Source organism: Triticum urartu, chromosome 3A (genome assembly GCF_056163025.1).
Source record: "Triticum urartu cultivar PI428250 chromosome 3A, HENAU_Tu73, whole genome shotgun sequence".
Lineage (NCBI taxonomy): Eukaryota > Viridiplantae > Streptophyta > Magnoliopsida > Poales > Poaceae > Triticum > Triticum urartu.
The window spans coordinates 731,838,735-731,857,292 of record NC_141875.1 but is presented as its reverse complement, the minus strand read 5'-3'; the positions used below and the strand labels follow the sequence as shown (position 1 = coordinate 731,857,292).

The window sequence follows — 18,558 nt, the reverse complement described above, 5'->3', positions numbered from 1 at the left end:
CAAAAAGACAAAACTGTTTGCATGAATCGCCATGCAAAAATGAGTGGCTAGATAAGGGGGTGGCCTCAAGTCTATGCTTTCTCAAATGTTTAACGCGCGCGGGGGGGGGGGGGGGGGGGGGGGTCATCATCTTAATATGTCTCTTCAGCGTCAGCGGCATACCAAACATTTTGGATCAATTTGTTACATTCATGGACTCACTAGAAATAATGTACTTCATCTTTACTACCTAACCTATTAGTTACAGTCATAAGAAGTTAATTAAGAAGTGATTGCCTTATGAGCATGACACTTAAATCGCTCGGTGGAGCGACTCTGAATTATTACTATTCAGTACTAGAACTAGAATAGGGAAGAAGAAGAAGACCTGGAGCAAATTTTGAACATCGCATCACACCAAACAAAACTGCACGGATAGGAAAGCACAATTAAAATTTGCAGCACGAAAGATGATTTCATTTCTCAGGGGAAGGTCATTGATTTCTGTCACAAATGGATGTTACACATTACATTTCTCGCATATTATTTTATTTCTCCATCATCAGTATAGGCCGATTAGATCAGAGTGATATTTGTCTTGAGAAATGGCTTAGTTCGCCGTGCTGGTGACCATGGAGATGCCAGCGCTAAGTCCGAACCTGGCGACCTTGCAGTCAGTGGAGAAGATGTCGGAGGAGATGTAGCTGGCCACACCACCCATCACAGGCATGCTAGCGCTCACGCTGAGCTTGTTGACATAGTCAGAGCGGTAGGTCTGGCCAAGGACACCGTGAACGTCGTCGGTGAGGTCATAGAACTTGAACCCGATGTCCAGATGCGCGAGGCTGTCATCCTCTGTCACACCATAGTTGTGGACGCGGGAGTCCTCCTCCGTGACGGGCACCACCTTAGCAATGATGTCAAACACACCCTTAAGCTGGACCCTCACGCCATTGGTCACGGTGGTCCTCGTGATGGTCAGGCCAGGCACAAGCCACTTTGCCCCGATGTCTGCAGCGATGTTGATCGATTCTCCGTCGAAGGCCAACTCGAGGCGGTCGACGTCGTTGTTCCACTTGGTGGTGTTCTGGGCGCCCATGTACAGGCGGTGATCAGCGAAGCGGATGCCCAGGGCTTGGATCCAGGTGAAGTCGCGGCTCATAGAGGGGTTGCGCTTGCCGATGAAGTGAGCGTTGATGTGGAGGTCAACATCGGAGATGACACAGAAGTCCTGGTCCTTCTTGCCATGGAAGTAGAAGTTGTTGCCATCAGCGCCGGTGAAACGCGGGTCGCCACAGGACACCCCGGGGTAAAAGTCACACACTTCAAGAAAGTTTTGGTTAGCATCTTATCTGTGTCATAAGAAGGGCATTTCGGGGATACAAATTAGGATGCTTACAGCAGTATGTCTTGCAGCCTGGGCACATGACAACACACTCATTGGGGCAGCGCTTGTCGCAGGTGGCGACGCATGGGCTGTTCCCGTCCTTGGTGTCATCGCAGGAGAGCACCTGAGCCCTCTTCCCAAACCGCCCCGGGGTGATCATGCGGGAGTTCATTGGCAGAGGAGGTCGAGGCTGCGCGGCGGCAGAGGACACGGTGGTAAACAGCACAACCAGCACCACCGCGGCGGCCACCACTCCCATAGGGAAAGCCCTCGCCATTGCTACCTTCTTGAGGTAAGCTAGTTTAGCTGATTTGTGTTTGGTAAGTGTGGCTAGTGGGTAGCTAGCCGTGAGTTTGATGAGGTGTAAGGCTGTATTGCATGGGGATTTATAGGAGGGAAAGATGCTCAGGTGTTGCATGCATCAATGCATGTGAGGGACAGCATCTGTCTGGGAGGTCGACCCTGGGTGGGACGTACGTAAAGCGACTAAACATCGCTTAGCATCGCAGCTATCCGGAGAGATCGAGCTTTGTGCGTAGGTAATTAGATTCGTCTACACATTTTATATTTTGATGTTGCACGGAAGCACGACAGGAGGAGAAAGCACCAACTATATACATGTAATTAGAATTGTCTACAAATTTATATTTTGATGATGTAGCGTGTAAGGACCATATACAAGAAGATGTAGAATGCACCGAATATATTTTCCTATATGCAATCGATGGGCCTACCTTTGCCGATCTTTTTTTTTTGAGGACCGATCTTATTATTTGTCGCATAACTTAGGGCCGGCTCTATGTTTTGGAGGTTACGACACCTTAAAGTTATATATAACTAGGTTTATGTAGGTATATGTACAACTATGTGTTTAAGTTCACTTGTAAAGTGTTAAAGAGTTAATTTCCAAACCACATCTAGTAATGATTGTTGAGCAATGTCATTTTACCAAAAAAATACTAAAACTATAGCAAAAGAACCAGTATGATTATGTCAAAAAAAAAATCTAAATTCTAGTGAATCCATCGGCAATAATTCTTCCGTGCTTTAGAAAAGGCTTCTCCGGATGTTTCTAGATGCAAATTCATTGAATATAGATCAGTATTCTAGAAATTAGATCCCTAATATCTAACATGATTTAACGAATCGGTTGTATATGTAAAGAACATAAGATAAGTTTTTATTTTGCGGGGTTAAAGGGAATTTCGTTGCTCAGCTTGGAGGGAGATCCTCCATACATAGTTCTGGTACATTAGCAGGTCCAGATTTTAACCATATGGCAGTCCTAGCTTCTACTCGGCCAAACTCAGCTAGTCTATGCCCAACACAGTTTTGTGTCCTACTAATATGAGCAATTGAACTTTCCCTTTCACCAAGAAGTCTCTTAGCTTCCGAAATCATCATCGCATGTTGCGATTTATCTTCCTTCATTGATCGGATAGCCTGCACAGCAATCAGGCTGTCCATCTCCACGTCCACAGGAAAAGGAGCCCATTGCATGGCAAAATTTAGGCCTTCGAGACAGGCCGCCAGCTCCGCTTGCAAAGGATCTGCACAGAAGAGAAGGTTTCTGCACACCGAAAAAATAATCGCTCCACTACTGTCCCTCAAGATCATGCCTGCACCTGCAGCACTAGAGGCGGGGCAGTACGACCCGTCGACGTTCAGTTTAACACGCCCAGGGGCTATTAGACGCGTACCTGAACGGCTATTAGACGCGTCTAGTGCGATATCGAGAGAACGACAAGCTCAGATCTACCCGTCACTTACCTAACTTGAGGAGGTCGCGAGCTGGGCAAGCTGAGAGAAGATGGAGAGCACTGGCTTCATCAAGCCTTGAGCCCTCGAGACAAGCCCACAGAGATGAAGACAGCTAGATTGCCATTTGTGAAACACGATTACTATATTTTTGTTGATGGCTTATTTATTCACATGGACATTCAGATCCTGGATACAACGAGGGATACAGTGATGATACACCGGATGAGCTGTGAGTTCACTCAATCTAGCCAACATTTGAGGCTCCTCACTAGGACAACGGCTTACATGAACAGAAGAAACAGAAGGACTGGTAGACTGTAATTATGCGAACTACAAACTGATGATGGCGCGTGCGATGCAATATTTTTTTCTAGAAAAACCTGTAATTTTATTTATACTCGCAGCCATTACAGGTACAATGTCCAAAAAATTACAAAGTAAATACTACATCAAAGAATGGGGAGGCGTTTTGGCTCCCGGGTGCATTTGCTCTAGGATGAACAGTACCTAAAAAAAAGTGGTATGTTCATGTTAGTGTCGCAAGCATGCTTAATAATTTTCATGCAAAACAGAGCAGTAGTTTTCCATTGGTGAAATAAATAAATTTGCGGTGACATTGTTGGCTAACATTTGGTGTTCAATCTGTTTTTTTCACAGGCCAAAATGTTTAACGATTTTTGCCTAAAACTTCGCATGTACCATTTGGATGTGACCATGAATACATAGAAGTTTTTTGGGATTTTTTTGACATTTCAAAAATCATTTTCACATGCAGGAGCTCGTGCTCCTGCGAGCCAAATTGGATTTCCGATCTAATAACTACTATGAAATCTCTTAGAGACATCTGTTACGTAGTAAAAATCTTTGTAATATGAAAAACATCAAGACTTCAGTGAAGGTATTGCAATTGAATTGGAGTGGTGATACTGCCACTCGTTCACCTACATGAATTTGATTACTGATGCAGGTTTCTAGAAGGTGGGGCGATGCAGTTGTGTGCCCGTGTTGCTGGTGATTTCATTTTTTCTTTGTGGGCCACATGTGCGAAATATCCATGGGCTGCTTACTCCCCCACATGGGCCCATGCCTCAAGCTACAAGGATGTTTTTTTTTCCTTTTTAATATGTTGTTGTCAGCACATCCAACGGGTAGGTCGATGTTTACATATAAGTATTGGGCCTGCCCCAAGTAGACTTCTCTAGTTTCCAGGAGGCTCCCTCTTCCGGTTTTGTCCGACCATTTTATGCTTTTTATTTCGTTTTCTTCTTGTTTCTTGTTTCTTTTCCATTTTCTTATCATTTAATTATTATTAAATTTATGTTTTTTTTCCAATTTGGATGTTTTTCTAATTCACAAACTTTTGTTAAGATTCACGATTTTTTTCTGCATTCATGAACACTTTTTAAATTTGTGATTTTTTAAGACACAAATTTTGAATTCATGAACATTTTAGGATATATATTCATATAATTAAGAGGACTCAGGAAATATAAGGAAAATTTGAATCATCAATGCATTGTAAACATGATATGATCCTTGGTTGGTTGCTATTGTTTGTTTATTTTTCTTGCGTTTAAACCAAGCTTGTAACCAAACATCTGGATGCGCATTCGGCATAACCCCGACTTATAAATACAATAAGTGTGGCCCTTATCAAAGGTAGGAAGTTTCAACCTACTACAAAGAGGCAGCTATACTGCAACTAGGAAAATCGTTTCAATAAGACCACCACAATTGCAATAGGTATTTTTCGCAGGGAATTTTATAATGGGAAAAGCTAAATGCAGTTGGTTCGATAGATTGTGTGGTAATAAATTGTTGCAACACATTAAAATTCAAACCACACTATTGCAACAATACATACTAGTTCTCACAGTAAGAATACTTTGTATTACACATTTAAAGCCATGGAGCACTTTCTATTGCAATGGAAACATAAGTTGTGGCATTAACATATCACAATGGGTTTTTCCCATGGTAAAATATTAATGTGATGACCTTATTTTCCATGGTATTATTACATTGCTGGGGCCAACTAGATTTTTTGCATGGGGCCACTGCCCCTTTATAATTTTTGTTGCATTGGCTATATTTTGTGGCGGTAGCCTATCGGCACAGTACCATTTTCATGTTATTAATCTGTCACAGAAAAAAAAGGTGGCAAAACCCATGTTTCAACAATAAACTATTTCATCACACGCAAAATAAATAGTTAGTTCCAACAATTACTTTATGTTGAATAAACAAATGACATCTACATAAATTGAATCAAGTTGCGTGTATGCCTTCATAATCAATTGAAAACAGTAAATGTCCATAAAAATATTCTGGTATTCTGGTGGTAAAAAAATACTACTTGTAATATACCTACAGATAATACATATAGCTAAGATAGTTGGAAAAAATATTGAAACTAAGAAACCACAACATAGTTTTACCATCTCCTTAAGTAAAATCTATTTTCTGATACTAAATTAAGCCTTCTTGTACACTTCACCCGCACGTTCCATCCCTTCAGATGTATCTATCCTAGAATAATACATAACTTGTATAAAAATAAGGTAAATGTGTTGATGACCAAGAGATGCAATTTAAAGAGTTGAATAGATAAATCACCAAAGAATGAACCTTGTTTGAGTTCAAAGTGGTTTGCAGAAGCACTTCACAAAGCAATCACCTGGTACAACAAGTTACATACTCCCTCCTTTCCATTTTATAGGGCTCAATTTAAAAATCTCTCCAACAAGGTAAATGGTGAGTGGTGGAGCACATTTTGTAGTTTGCAAAAATACTTAAATTAGTATGCTTGTTTTTCTCAAAAAATTGTGTTTACTGATGCATTAATGACAATGCATGCATGCATAACCACTAAATGACCAAGAACTTTTACATTCATTGATGAGTTTTCTCTTAATCCTTGCACGCATTGATTTAATACACCTTAAAATCTAAATATGTGATAGTAACTAGTAGAATTGAGACTTATAAAATGAAAAATAAATAATTTTTTAAGACAAGCCCTATAAACCAGAAAAGAGGAAGCATGCAAAATGTAGCCAACTTCTAACTAGCTGAACATACACGTAGATGGCTTGCATGATCAACTCTCGGTTCTCTTCTTCATCGAGGCGGTCATCTGCAAAAACATTCCAAGTTAGCAATAAGAACATGATCGAGGAGCACAAACTATTTTCAAGCATGCCTTGTAATAGCCTTTACAAGTTTTACTACTTTAACCTTAAGTATTTTCAGTTGATCCAAAGTGCAAGCTTAGAGCATCTCCAGCCGCGCCCTGAACAGCCCCCCCCCCCCCAGGCCACTTTTTCGGTGCCGGCGCGGAAAAAACGGCCCAGTCGCGCCCCTCAGGACGCCGAAAATCGCCGGTTCGGACCTTTTTTCCGCCCGGCGGTCACAGGCCGAACCCGGTGCGCTGGGGAGCAGTTGGGGGCTCCGGCGCTAGGGAAAAGCACGCCTGGCCCACACCGACAGGGGAAAAGTCAAGGTTTTCTTCCCCCGACTCGCCTCACACCCCCCGCGCCCTCGGCCTCCACTAGCTATATCCCGGCGACGGCCGCCGCCCTACTCCGCTAGATAGCCATTCCCTGCCAGAAAATAGCAGCGCTTCGCCGCGGCAGCCCCTCCCACAGCAGCTGGGCGTTTCCGGCCGCCGTTTCCGGCCGCGGAGGCGCGGTTTAGCGGCGGGTACACGCCCACCGAGCACAAGATGTTCGGCGTTTTGCCTGTCTCGGCGATGGACTCGGATGACGAGGAAGAGCTCGCCGCGCTGCTGGAGAAGGAAGCCGCGGCCGACGTCCAGGAAGAAGAGCATCTCATGGTGCTCGCCGCCCTCGCCCAGCTGCTGGCGAGCAATGAAAAGCCGCGGCGAGGTGGCTCGGCGCCGGGGCGGGTGAAAGCAAAGAACCGGCATCGTCTCGAAGGCTACTGCATGCTCTACTCCGACTACTTCGCCGATGCTCCATTTCATGGCAAGAAAACATTTCGGCGCCGTTATCGGATGAGCCGAAAGCTCTTCCTCAGGATTGTGAATTCCATCCGGGAGTTCGATAGCTACTTCAAGTGCAAGATGGATTGCACTGGCGCTCTTGGATTCACCTCCATCCAGAAGTGCACGACAGCGATGAGGATGCTTGTATATGGAGCTCCCAGTGATTCACTCGACGACTATGGGCGCATGGCCGAGTCCACCAGCATAGAGTGTTTCTACAAGTTCTGTCGGGCAGTGGTGGCAGTGTTTGGGCCACAATACTTGAGAACACCCAATGCGGAAGACACTGCTCGGATCCTAGCCCAGAATGCAGCAAGAGGATTTCCTGGGATGCTTGGAAGCATCGAATGCATGCATTGGAAATGGAAGGATTGCCCATTTGGTTGGCAGGGGATATACAAAGGCGCCAAAGGCGGTTGCAGTGTGGTGCTTGATGCGGTAGCCACACAGGACCTCTGGATTTGGCACTCCTTCTTTGGTATGCCAGGAACTCACAATGACATCAACTTGCTGCAGTGCTCTCCTGTTTTTGCCAAGCTCGTTGAGGGCCATTCTCCTCCGGTGAACTTCGAGATCAATGGGCACCAATACAACAAGGGGTACTACCTAGCAGATGGCATCTATCCGAGATGGTCGACATTTGTGAAGACGATCTCAAACCCTGCGGCAGGAGGCAAGAACGCCTGGTTTGCGAAAGTTCAGGAGGCTTGCAGGAAGGATGTCGAGCGGGCATTTGGTGTGCTTCAATCTCGATTCGCTGTTGTTCGGTACCCCGCTCAGACCTGGTCCAAAGATCAAATGTGGGAGATTATGACTTGCTGTGTCATCTTGCACAACATGATCATCGAGAGCGAGTAAGAAGACCCAGTGTTTGACACTGAACCATACTACAGGCAGGGTCCTCTAGCCGAAGTTGATCACCATCTACCGGCAACTTGGACTGCCTATCTCAGTATGCGTCAGGAGAGCCGAGACCCACAGGTGCATCATCAACTGCAGAAAGATCTGATTGAGCACCTATGGAGGCTCAAGGGGGACGCCGTGTGATGAAATACGAGTTTTTATTTGTTGAACTATATAATTTGTATTGAACTATTTGTTGTTGTACTATTTTGTTGAAGTATTTGATTTTTCTGTGATGAAATATGTAATAAGAAATAATTGTGTTGATAATTGAACGCCGAGACACGGCGAAACCACGCCGAATATGGGCCTATTCTCGCCCATATGGGCCCTTTATTCGTCGAAATTGGACTGCAAAGTGGGCCAATTTCGGCGCCTGGGGGCGAGCTGGGGGCGACGACTGGGCGCAAAACCACCCCCAGCGTCGATTGTATCGCCGGCTCGCCCCCAGGGAGCGATTTTTATGCGTCCTGGTGGGGCCAACGGCTGGAGATGCCCTTAGATGCATAAATCTGGAGCAGTGACCGAAACACACAACACACCGCAAGCCACGTTTCCTGTAGCTAGGGCACTGCAATTCATACTGCCATTTGTGAGAATGTGAAGCAAATGAGAGGAAAACCGGTCAATCGGCGGGGTCACCTTATCACATCCTCATGAAGTAAAGATTGCAGCAGTCACAACAGCTTGGACCATGGACCGGTCAACTGGCGGGGCCACCTTATCACATCCTCGTGAAGCAAAGCGAAAGCTGCAGCAGGCACAACAGCTTGGAACATGGGCGCCAGAGCCGCTCCATCCGTCCTCGATCGGTCACACTTTCTGCCGTTCAATCACGCTGCTTGCATGCATAGCAGCCGCAGTTGGGCAATGCGATCGGTGCTGCCACTGCCACCACACCATGCATGTATACTTAGCCTCCCCGTTCAAGAGATGGATTAGTGTGCACCGCAGTAACACCGGCTGCAATGGCTGCGTTCAACCACCTGCTCTTCTTCCTCGTCGTCGCCCTTGCCGCCAGCAGCATCACCAGCGCAGCCGCGGCTGCGGGCTATGACGACGACGTGCAGCTGCGGAAGGTGGCCATGTCGCAGGCCGTCAAGGTGCTGTCCCGCTACAGCCCGGAGACCACCGACCAGGAGACGCTGAAGCGGGCGTTGGCGGTGGTGAACCGGGAGGCGCAGCGGTACTGGAAGCCCATCTTCAACAACGTCAACAGGGTGATGGACAGCGGCGCCGACCACCGCAGCAAGGAGGCGGCGTTCGCCGTGGCCAAGGAGCTGCTCAACCGCGAGCTCGGCCAAGGCCCCAACGCCGTCAAGATCGACTTCGAATATGCGTGACATGCATTGCATAGCCAGTTCGCCATCTCTGCCTTTTTTTTTCGTTGGGCTTTAGCGTGCCCTACTGCCCTGTCTCTGTCTGCGGTGTGGTGTTGTTAGTCCTTGTGCTCCCTGCGGCCTGTCGCAGTTGTCCGAGCCTTCCACTTCCGTGTCGACGCCTGTTGTGATTGTGCTCTCCTGTAACATGTGTTTCCTTAATCAGGAGGTGGCGCCTTGCTCTCCTTGGTCGTTGTGTTAGCTAGGCTTTCCTGAATTGCTGGTGTAGATGGGCTCATGACATAACCTTCACAAACATATTACATAGTGTTTTTATCTGGTGTCATTCTTTTCCCATTTTTCTTCTTTGTTTCTTCTTGTTTATTTTTCCTATTTTATTTTCTAAAATTCATGAACATTAATTTGTGCATGTTTTTTAAAATCACGAATATTTTTCCAACTACTGAACTTTTTAAAAATACTGATTTTCTATCATGAACTTGTCTTCAAAAAATTGTCAACAATTTATCAAAATCAGATTTTTTTTAAAAGTTTATGATCATTTTTTATTTCACTATTTTTTTTCAAAATTAACAAAAATACCGTGTGGCTTGTTTTTTCATGAGCAAAGTAGCAGGAGCAAATGGCGAGCGAAAAAATAGCAGCCTAAGCACCTAGAGCCTCCCGATCCATTGACCATGGTACCGTGGCACACCATTCAAAGGACTAATGCTTGTGCTTCCGGGCCTTTAAGGATGTGTACAATGGTGACATTTTAAGAGTGCCACATATAGGATAAATGTTGAGGGGGTGACAAGAGAATGTAGAGAAAGGCTTATCTCTCACCACATATTTTGGCATGCTAGTTACTAATGATAAGGCTGAAAAATAACTTATTTTACACCATATATTTATTGTCATTTCTAGATTGCGTGTCAGGCTTAGGATAAGACTATCTTATGAGCCAGTGTACGTCCTAAATGAGATGGAGCACACAGGACCCAACCATCTATGCAGCTTCAACTTATCATATATTCATGGAGGAACACGGGGAGCACTAGCAGTGTAACAAAAGAAACCACCACGCTGACTAATGAAACCGGAAGGAAAGTAAGGCAAAGGTGGAGCTCTGACGACTGCGACAGGCCGCAGTGCACAGACGGGAGCTCCGACAACTCACAACCGCACTGGCGACTGGCACGTTCAGGGAGAAAGAGAAAGGCAGAGGTGGCGAACTGGCGACTGCATGCATGCATATGCATTTTACAGATCACCGATTCCGAGGTCCCTTCTGAGGCTGTCCGGGCACGGGCCGAGCTCGCGGTCGAGCAGCACCTTGAGCTCAGCGGACGCCTTTGCCCTACTGCGGTCGTCGGCGCCGCTGTCCATCACCTTGTCGAGGGCCTTGAAGATGGGCTTCCACTGCTGGGGGCGGGCCTTGACCTCACGGTTCAGCACCGCGAGCGCCTGCTTCACCTGCCTCACTGCCTCGGCGTCGGTGGTGGCCAGGTCGAAGCGGGCGACCACCCCGAGGGCCTGCATCATGGCCTCCTGCCGCAGCTGCACGTCATCGTAGTCCGCGGCGGCCACTGGGCTGATGCTGTTGCTGACGGCGAGCGCAAGCACAAGGAACAAGAGGATGCGGTAGGCAGCCATGGCAGCTAAGTACAGTGTGCACCTATTCATCTCCTGAACAAGGATGTTAAGTATATATCATGTGATCGCAGTTACAACACCGATCGCATTGCACAACTGAAAGCTGCGTGAGTGGCAGAAGAAATCATGTGACTTATCTGATCGATTGACGTTGTGAGATCTGCCACAAAGCTATGTCACGTTTAAACCCTTATGAACTTTATACGCCTTTAATAATTCCTGGTATATATACTTTGGGAAGATATTTTTATGGATTTTGTTTTTGGATTACCATGCACTAAGAGGGGGAGTGATTCAATTTTTGTGGTGGTTGATAGGTTTACCAAGACGGCTCATTTTATCCCGTGTCATAAGAGCGATGATGCTTCACACATTGCCGATTTGTTTTCCAGAGAAGTCTTGCGACCACATGGAGTATCACACACTATTGTTTCAGATCGTGACACGAAGTTTCTGAGCTACTTTTGGAAAACGCTGTGGACAAAGTAAGGAGCAAAGCTTCTCTTTTCCACTACATGCCACCCATAAACAAATGGAAAAACTGAAGTTGTCAACCGCATACTATCTATGATGCTAAGAGCAGTTTTAAAGAAAACAAATTAAAAATGTGGGAAGAGTGTCTCCCTCACGTGGATTTTGCATACAACAGGGTGGTACATTCGACTACTAAATTCTGTCCCTTTGAAGCTGTTTATGGTTTCAAACCTGCTACTCCCATAGATTTTTTTCCTTTAACATTGCAGGAGCGAACTAATCTTGATGTAAGTAAGCGTGCTGACTTCTAAAAAAAATTCATGAGAAGACCAAGGAAAATATTGAGAAGATGACTGAACAATATGCAAGACAAGCAAACAAGGGAAGAAAGAAGGTGTTTTTTGAAGAAGGTGATCTTGTGTGGGTACACCTGCGGAAGGATCGTTTCCCGGACCAATGCAAATGCAAGCTGCAGTGTAACACCCCGGATGTAATTTACCTTATTCGTATTCCAACTCTTGCCGTTTCCGGCACTAAGTTATTTTATTTCATCGTTGTCGGGTTTTTGTCTCCGTGTGTTTTGTCTTTGTCATGCATCTCATATCATGCCATCATGTGCATTTCATTTGCATACGTGTTCGTCTCATGCATTCGAGCATCTTCCCCGTTGTCCGTTTTGCCTTCCGGCGCTCCTATGTCCTCCGGTGTCCCTTTCTACCTCTTTTCGTGTGCGGGTGTTAAAAGTTTCCGAATTGGACCGAGACTTGTCATGCGGCCTTCGTTTACTACCGGTAGACCGCCTGTCAAGTTTCGTGCCATTTGGACTTCGTTTGATACTCCAACGGTTAACCGAGGGACCGAAAAGGCCTCGTGTGTGTTACAGCCCAACATCCCTCCAAAGTGGCCCAAAACCCACCTAAACCTCCTCCATCATCTAGAGCGTTCGATCACGATCGCGTGGCCGAAAACCACACCTCATTTGAAGCTTCCTAGCTCCCTCTACCTCTATAAATAGACCTCTCCTCGAAAATTCCAGGTCAAAACACCCCTAAACCCTAGATCCGCTCCTCTGCAGTCGCCGGACATGCCCGGAGCCTAGCCGGACACGTCGCGCTGGCGCCGCCGACCAATCCCGAGCCGCCACTTGTCCCTGTCCTACTCCGCCGCCGTCGAGGCCCGCCGAGCCCAAGGTGGGCCCTCGGAGCCCATCGCGCCTCCTCCCCGCCGCCTGGGCGCCCCGCCGCCCGCGGGATCATCGCGCCGCCTCCCCGCCTGCCCTTGCAGGATCGCCGCCGCCGCAAGGTCCGGCCACCGGAGCAAAGCTCCGCCGCGGCAAGCACTCCAACGTCCGCGCCTCGCCGTTCTTCCTCGAGCGAGCGCCGCGCGCTCGCCGTACGCCGCCTCACCGGCGACCCGCTGCCCCGGCCTCCTCTTCTTCCTCCAGCGAACCTCCCATATCCGGCGACGACGAACTCCGGCTGGCGAACCTCGGGATCCGCGCCCGGCTGGATCTGGATCTGAGATTCGAGACGGTTGACTTTCCCCCGAAACCCTAATCCCAGTTATATTTTGCATACTTTGACATGCCATAACTCTGCATCCGTGGCTCCGATTCGTGCGTGTAGCATATCAAAATGTTTGTCTCGAAGAGTACATCATTTCATCTCATTGCATGATTTTCATTTGAGCTCATCTTGATTCCCGAAATGCTGTTGGAAGAGGGCTATGTGATGATAGTTTCAGATCTGTTTCAGCAAATGCACTTTTGTCATTTTTGCCATGATTAATGTGTGCATGCTATGATCCTGAGCTCTACATATGTTTTGAAGAATGCCATGCCATCTTTATAGGGGTGTATGCCATGTATTTTTGTGATCTTTGTGGTGACTAGCACAAGCATGCAAAGTAGCTTACTCAATGATGCCGATTTCAGGGACTTAGAATTTCACTAAGTCCTTGCCCTGTCATTATTTTTATGCCATATGTTCATGTTGTTTCCTAGTGATCCGTGCCTCTTTTGGGCATGATCAGTAAGGATGCTGTGTAGATATTGTTGTGCGCTATCCATCCATGTCTTTGTTTGCAATTATGGAGCACTCTAGCTTGAGTTAATCGAGCTCTACTTTTGCTATAAAATGTTCCTGGCAGATTGTTAACATGTTTAGCAATTTTGCCAAGCTTGTTGTTGTTGATCCGTGCATGCTATCACTACTAGGAAAAGGGCTACTAATGGCACACTAGTTTTGCCTACTAATGGCGCATCACTGGTGCGCCATTAGTATCACGCCACTAGTATTTTTTTACTAATGGCGCACCACTGGTGCGCCATTAGTATAGGCCACGGTGCGCCATTAGTATAGGCCACTGGTGCGCCATTAGTATTTTTGAATTTTGAAGGCGGGAAAATAGTAGTCGCGCCGTCTAACCCCCACTGTGCGCCATTGCTATTTTTGAATTTTGAATTTGGATCTGGATCGTGATTTTTTTGCCCATTTTTTGCTCGTTTTTTGCTCGTTTTTTGGCACGATATTATTTCAAATTTTGTTCCTGTTTTTGGATCTTGTACGTTCTTTTGCCGGAGAGAAGTTCGCCGGAGAGGAGGAGGAGGAGGTCACTGGAGAGGCGCTCGCCTACATCGCCGGAGAGGAGGAGGAGGAGTTCGCCGGAGAGGAGGAGGAGGTCGCCGGAGAGGAGTTCACCGGAGCATCGGAGAGGAGGAAGGAGAAACCATGAGGGGATGGGAGGAGAGGAGGGAGGAGGAGCTCACCGGAGAGGAGGGAGGAGGAGCTCATCGGAGAGGAGGGAGGAGGAGCTCACCGGAGAGGAGGGAGGAGGAGCTCACCGGAGAGGAGGGAGGAGGAGCTCACCGGAGAGGAGGGAGGAGGAGCTCACCGGAGAGGAGGGAGGAGAAACCATGAGGGGAGGGGAGAGGAGGAGAGGAGGGAGGAGGAGGTCGCCGGAGAGGAGGAGGAGGAGGTCGCCGGAGCGGAGGAGGGTAGTATGATGGAGGAGAGAAGGGAAGATGGTGAAGGAGATGGAGTGGAGGAGAGGTGGAGTGGAGGAGAAGAATGAAGAGGTAAGGAGGAGAGGACCACGCCCAGCCATATATACGGCATAGTAATGGCGCACCGCGGGCAGGTGCGCCATTACTAACTTTTTTATTTTATTTTTTTGATTTATTTTGAATTTTGAAGGCGGGAAGATACTAATGGCGCACCATGGGTAGGTGCGCCATTAGTAACTTTTATTATTTTTTTCGCTTATTTTGAATTTTGAAGGCGGGAAGATAGTAAAGGCGCACCATGGGTAGGTGCGACATTAGTAAGTTTGAATTTTTTTGCCTCTCCAGATCTTGAAAGCCCCGTATCTTTTTTTCTGTTAGGTTTTTGAGGATTTTGAAAATGTTTAACAGGGTTAAATTCGGATGTAACTTTTCGAATAGATGATTTTTCATAAAAAAAATTTCATCCGAGTTCGTACGCAAAAGTTATGCCCATTTTACAAATTCTCGAGAGATTTCACAAATAAAGTTGAAATTCATATTTGTAAATTTTCACAACAACTAGACCACATATCACATGGGAAACTTATTTTGTTTTATTTTTTTGACATTTTCATCATTTATTTTTATTTTTTTAAAACTGAAAAGGCGGTCCAAGGGGGGTGTGTGCATTCAGTGGAAGTGCTGGCCAAGTTACTAATGGCGCACCGTGGGAGTGGTGCGCCATTAGTAGTTAACTAGTAATGGCGCACCACTCCCACGGTGCGCCATTAGTATTTGGACACTAATGGCGCACCAACACATGGTGCGCCATTAGTATATAGTAATGGCGCACCACATGTCTGGTGCGCCATTAGTGTCAATTCCATCTATAACCCTTTTCCTAATAGTGTATGATGCTGTTATTGCCATGTCTAGCTTCCATGCCATGTCATCTTGCTGGGTGTATGCTTAGTTTGTCATGCAATGCCTCATAGTGAGTGCATCGAGCTCGTAAACATGCCTACTCGTTATCTGTTTTGCCATGCTCCAGTTTTTCACTAAGTCTGAATCTGTTTATGTTTTTGCTATGTTCCCATGCTTGCAATTGTATTTTCTGATCCCTTTTGGCTTATGGTCAATAAGGGACTTTTGTTATATGCTTTGAGTAGCTTCATGCCATGCCTTGCTTTGCCATGATATGTTCCCGTAGCATGTAGTTATCATGCTCTAAACATTTCTTGCTGATGATAAATTCCTGACATGCTATTAATTTCACTAAGTCTGTAACCTGTTATCTTTTGCACTTTTGCCATGCTTTTTTGAACCTGTTAATGAGTGATTTAGCCGTAGCTCAGTGTTCATCTTTTGTCAAGCGTCATGAGTGGATCCCTGCCATGTATTGTGTTGTCATGTTTGAGTGCAGTAGCTTATTTATTGTGATGCATTTAGAAGGCTACTTGCTGTTTATCGCAGATCGGTGCCATATTTGTTTTGCTTGTCATTTCCAAACAGTGCATCCGATTCTGGTGATCTTTATATCGATTTCGACCGAAATCAACTCCCCTTTCCAGTGGCACTCTTGGTTTTCCAAGTTGAGGCCAGGTCCAATCATTCTTTTCCAAATCTTGCATATGCATCACATATCATACCATGTTTGCATCATGTTGCTTGAGCATTGCATGTGGTTGATTGTGTTCCTTTTTGTTTATTGTTCTTGCTTGGGTAGAGCCGGGAGACGAGTACGTGAACGAGGAGCCCGTTGAGTACGCTTATGAGGATCAAGTCGACTCTGAAAACTTTGCAGGCAAGATGACCATGCCCTCGAAATCACTTCTATCTTTCCTTGCTAGATGCTCGCTCTTTTGCTATGCCTGTGCTGTGATACCTACCACTTGCTTATCATGCCTCCCAAATTGCCATGTCAAACCTCTAACCCACCTTGTCCTAGCAAACCGTTGTTTGGCTATGTTACCGCTTTGCTCAGCCCCTCTTATAGCGTTGCTAGTTGCAGGTGAAGATTGGAGATCGTTCCTTGTTGGAACTTGTTTATTGTTGGGATATCACCCTCAGGATGCGCGACTCCCAAGGAAAAAAAGGCTAGGTGGCGAATGGTAAAACCAAGGTTGGGCCTTGCTGGAGGAGTTTTATTTAAGGCGAACTGTCAAGGGGTTCCCATTATAACCCAACCGTGTAAGGAACGCAAAATCCGGGAACATAACACCGATATGACGGAAACTAGGGCGGCAAGAGTGGAACAAAACACCAGGCATAAGGCCGAGCCTTCCACCCTTTACCAAGTATATAGATGCATTAATTAAATAGGAGATATTGTGATATCCCAACAAAATATCCATGTTCCAACAAAGAACAAACTCCAATCTTCATCTGCAACTAACAACGCTATAAGAGGGGCTGAGCAAATCGGTAATATAGCGAAACAACGGTTTGCTAGGAAAAGGTGGGTTAGAGGCTTGGCTCAACAATATGGGAGGCATGATAAGCAAGTGGTAGGTATCGCGACATAGGCATAGCAAAAGAGAGAGCATCTAGCAAGCAAAGATAGAAGTGATTTCGAGGGTATGGTCATCTTGCCTGAAACCCCGCAAGGAAGAGGAACGAGTCCATGAAGAAGACAAACAGACGTAGTCGAACGGTTCCTCACAAACGCGACATTATCGGAACCAACCCGAAGAAGCACACCGGAATGAAACAAACAACATAGTAAACAACCAACACATGAACATGGCATGATATGCGGGATGCGGTATGCGGTGCATATGCATGATTTGGAAAGGAATGATTGAACCTGGCCTCAACTTGGAAAATCAAGAGTGCCACTGGAAAGAGGAGTTGATTTCGGTTGAAATTGATATAAAGATCACCGGAATCGGATGCACGGTTTGGAAATGGCAAGCAAAACAAATATGGCACCGGTCTGCGATAAACAGCACGAGACCACCTAAATGCATCAAGAATAACATGCTACAGCACTCAAACATGGCAACAAAATACATGGCAGGGATCCTCTCATGATGCTTGACAAAAGATGAACACTGAACTACGGCTAAATCACTCAATAGCAAGCTCAAACAATCATGGCAAAAGTGCAAAAGATAACAGGATTCAGACTTAGTGAAATTAACAGGATATCATGAATTTATCATCAGGAAGCAAAGTTTAGAGCATGATAACTACATGCTACAGGAACATATTGTGGAAAAGCAAGGCATAGCATGAAGCTACTCTAAGCATATAATAAAAGTCCCTTAGTGACCATGAGCCAAAAGGGATCAGAAAATACAATTGCAAGCATGTGAACATAGCAAAAACATAAACAGATCCAGACTTGGTGAAAAACTGGAGCATGCAAAACAGATTAACAAGTAGGCATGTTTACGAGCTCGATGCACTCACTACAGAGCATGGAATGACAAACTAAGCATACACCCATCAAGAAGACATGGCATAGAAGCTATACATGGCAAGAACAACATCATAGCATGCACGGATCAATAGCAACAACCTCGGCAAAATCGCTAAACATGTTAACAATCTGCCAGGAACATTTTATAGCAAAAGCAGAGCTCGATTGACTCAAGCTAGAGTGATCCATAAATGCAAACAAAGACATGGATGGATAGATCACCACAATATCTACAAAATATCCTTACTGATCATCCTCAAAAGAGGCACAGATCACTAGGAAACAATATGAACATATGGCATAAAAATAATGACAGGGCAAGGACTTAGTGAAATTCCAAGTCCCTGAAATCAGCATCATCGAGTAAGCTACTTTGCATGCTTGTGCTAGTCACTACAAAGATCACAAAAATACATGGCATACACCCCTGTAAAGATGGCATGACATTCTACAAAACACATGTAGAGCTCAAGATCATAGCATGCACACATTAATCATGGCAAAAAAGACAAAAGTGCATTTGCTGAAACAGATCTGACATAAACATCACATAGCCCTTTTCCAACAACATTTCGGGCATCAAGATGAGCTCAAATGAAAATGACGCAATGAGATGAAATGATGTACTCGTCGAGTCAAACATTTTGATATGCTACACGCACGAAT

The 18,558-nt window shown here is 45.8% G+C and overlaps 3 protein-coding genes across 3 annotated transcripts; 1 reads left to right on the top strand and 2 right to left on the bottom strand.

The window, feature by feature from the left end:
* Positions 1–458: 458 nt before the first annotated feature.
* LOC125549514 (uncharacterized) lies at positions 459–1,706 on the bottom strand. Its single transcript, XM_048712917.2, has 2 exons — positions 1,379–1,706; positions 459–1,302 (listed from the first exon to the last, which is right to left on the bottom strand). The coding sequence occupies exons 1-2, from the start codon at positions 1,641–1,643 to the stop codon at positions 590–592; spliced, it is 978 nt and encodes a 325-aa protein (XP_048568874.2). The 5' UTR covers positions 1,644–1,706; the 3' UTR covers positions 459–589.
* Positions 1,707–8,896: 7,190 nt separating this feature from the next.
* LOC125549513 (uncharacterized) lies at positions 8,897–9,658 on the top strand. The gene has a single exon (XM_048712916.2). The coding sequence runs from the start codon at positions 9,005–9,007 to the stop codon at positions 9,377–9,379; it is 375 nt and encodes a 124-aa protein (XP_048568873.1). The 5' UTR covers positions 8,897–9,004; the 3' UTR covers positions 9,380–9,658.
* Positions 9,659–10,355: 697 nt separating this feature from the next.
* On the bottom strand, positions 10,356–11,021 carry LOC125549512 (uncharacterized). Its single transcript, XM_048712915.2, has one exon. It carries the CDS (start codon positions 11,009–11,011, stop codon positions 10,619–10,621), a length of 393 nt encoding a protein of 130 aa, XP_048568872.1. The 5' UTR covers positions 11,012–11,021; the 3' UTR covers positions 10,356–10,618.
* Positions 11,022–18,558: the final 7,537 nt, after the last annotated feature.